General features: G+C 49.2%; 1 protein-coding gene across 1 annotated transcript in view; it reads right to left on the bottom strand.

Annotated features, from left to right (window-relative positions):
* Positions 1 to 208: 208 nt before the first annotated feature.
* Kif3c (kinesin family member 3C) overlaps positions 209 to 2,826 on the bottom strand; it is a 40,410-nt gene continuing 37,792 nt past the window's right edge. The window contains exons 5-7 of the mRNA XM_026785950.1: positions 2,476 to 2,584; positions 2,163 to 2,335; positions 209 to 1,508 (exon numbers count right to left, since the gene is read on the bottom strand). Of these exons, the coding sequence (XP_026641751.1) occupies positions 1,415 to 1,508; positions 2,163 to 2,335; positions 2,476 to 2,584 (376 nt within the window). The 3' untranslated portion in view covers positions 209 to 1,414. The remainder of the gene's footprint in view (positions 1,509 to 2,162; positions 2,336 to 2,475; positions 2,585 to 2,826) is intronic.

Here is a 2,826-nt window from a genome sequence, read left to right as displayed (position 1 = left end):
GAGCACATATTGCTCTTCCAGAAGACCTGAGTTCAATTCCCAGCACTCATGTTAGGTGGCTCACAACCACCTGTAATTCCAGCTCCAAGGGGGTCCATACCTCTGGCCTCTGCATTCATGTACGTAGACATACATTGAAAAATAATGAAAAATAAATCTTAAAAAAATAAGTTTTATCTTGCATGTAAAAAATAAAGGTCAATGAAAATTAACTTTTTAAAATAGAAATTTACTTATTACTTGCAATACCTGGAGACATTTGGAGCTGTCACAAAGGAAGATGAGGATGGTCAGTTCACACAAGTAGTAAAGAATGGATCAGTTTTCAACAAAACAGTGTTCCCCCAAGATGTGACTAGGAAAGAGGGGTAATAGGTAAATCTGGCAAAGATTGTGCCTGGGTGAGTTTCTTGTACTAGTCGAAGGAGAAAAGCGAGGGGTGTTGCTATCTGCGTCTAGTAAGGGGCAGAATGACACCGATTCTTTCCACTAGGGACTGAGATCGGACAGCTTCGGGGAACAGTGATCAAAGCAGAGAGAAGCCACACCTCACATGAGGACAGGTGGTTTGTTCACCAAAGACACTTCTTGGAGTAGACAGAAACCTGGGACCTGAGAGGGGACTTCCCTTGATGACAGTCCGCATTCTTTCCACACTGTTCCGTTTCCTGCGGGTCTCACAATTCCCAGTACAAGGGTGGAGAGGGCTGGCAATGAAGTGGAGTTGGGGAAGCCATGAGTTCTTGCCAAGGCGGGAGAGCCTGGGATGAGTCTCAGGGAGGCTACTGAAAGTCCTTGGCAAAGAGCCCTGGAGGCGGGAAGAGTCTGGGGCCCAGAAAGAGGAGGGCAAAGCTCAGTCCGCCAGGAGTACAGGCCCAGTGCTATTTAGGGTACCTCTTGCCCTCAATGGACATCAGCAGTTTTCCAGCCCCAGAGAGCATCAGGGCTGCTCACCATCGGACAAGAAGATGGGGACTATGGGATGGACGGGAAAAGGAAGCATTGTCTTCTCAGGCACTAGCCGTCTTCCCTTCTGGAGGCAGGTGACATGAGGAGCTTTGGGGCCTGACTGAGGTATCTACCCAGCCAGAAGAAAAGGAGGCAATGCAGTGACCACGGCAGGCCCAGGAAGCTCAGGCGAGGGGATCTCTCCTCACTAACCAAGCTCCATGAATAAATAACACGAATTAAATAAAGGAGACACAGAAAACAGGCAGAGGCACCACCTGCCAGTTTCTCACCCCTTCACACGCACTAGTACACACACACACACACACACACACACACACACACACACATGCGTGCGTACATACCACACACATACATACACGCGCACCAAGCATCAGATGCGATGAACCAAGGTTGGCTGCCCTGTCCTAGGAGTCTGTATGACGGGCAGCCTGACTGAAGGCCATCAATCATGGTCTACCGCCGTTGCGGGATGCAGAGGAGCAGAGGCCATGGAGGCATGAGCGGTGGAGGGTTGAGGCCGCTGAGGACTCTGGCACCTGTGCAGAAGCAATGAGACAGACCAAAGGAGGGATCAGAAAAGCCAGAGGACAGAAATTCAAGGGTTTTCCTTTCCTCCCCCCCCGCCGGACCCCCAGCCTTTTTCCAACCAATATTTTGAGACAGGGTTTCTCTCTTTTTTTTTTAAATATTTATTTATTTATTATGTATACAATATTCTGTCTGTGTGTCTGCCTGCAGCCAGAAGAGGGCATCAGATCTCATTTCAGATGGTTGTGAGCCACCATGTGGTTGCTGGGAATTGAACTCAGGACCTTTGGAAGAGCAGGCAATGCTCTTAACCGCTGAGCCATCTCTCCAGCCCGACAGGGTTTCTCTTTATGTAGCAGCTCTGGCTATCCCGGAACTCACTCTGTAGACCAGGCTGGTCTCAAACTCACAGAGATCCACCGGCCTCTGCCTCCCAATGCTGGGACTAAAGGTGTGCGCCACCATTGGCAGGCTGCTGTGCCACACGGCTGTGCCATCATATCCTGCCCACAGGTACCACTGTAGATTGAAGGGCGAGGGTTTTTCCCTTTCCCTCCCCACACTCTCTGGCTGCCACTCAAACCGTCTACAGCCTTGACCAACCCGTACAGTCCCACTGCTTCCTGAAGTCCAGGGCTTACGCTGACCATGGTGGTACTAACCATGATCTTGACTTTCGCACTTTAGACGTGGAAGGTCTTTCCAGAAAGCTGTCCAACCTCATGAGCCTCTCCATGTGTAGTACCCGTGGATCTTGTTCTTGGTCATGAGAAAATTCCATCTCAAAGATAGCCGGTGGGGAAACATCCAATTCCAAAAACATAATATTTTCAGCCTGTGGTAAAATGGTACATCAGCCGTGAGCAGTGGCATATTCCAGGCACTGGACCTTGGGGGTCATGAGGGTGATGGATATTTAGATGGAGCATTTGCTGTGAGTATCCCTTCCCTGGCTTCCACTTCCCAGCTTCTTACCCTGTATCTGGGATGGGACCCCATTGCCATGGCAACCCGAGCATACTGGCTGATAGGTCTCTTGTAGCCCACTGCAGAAGTTGGCCGCTTCTTCATTTGACTGTTATTCCTATAGGGAAAATGGAATATTAGAATGAATTTACTGTTGGTTTAGTGGGCTTTTAGATTTTCTGGGACTCTGTCTCAAGCAAAAGATGGATGGTGCGTAATAATGACACCTGAGGTTGTCCTCGTACATCCACAGGTGTGTGTACGCGCAAACACACCCATAAAATGGCTAAATGAGGCCAGATATGGAGGTGCATGCTTGTGGTTCCAGCAGGAAGATCAAGAGTTCAAGATTTTTTTTTT

This window comes from Microtus ochrogaster, linkage group LG3 (genome assembly GCF_000317375.1).
Source record: "Microtus ochrogaster isolate Prairie Vole_2 linkage group LG3, MicOch1.0, whole genome shotgun sequence".
Classification (NCBI taxonomy): Eukaryota; Metazoa; Chordata; class Mammalia; order Rodentia; family Cricetidae; genus Microtus; species Microtus ochrogaster.
This window is presented reverse-complemented; position numbering and strand designations above follow the sequence as displayed.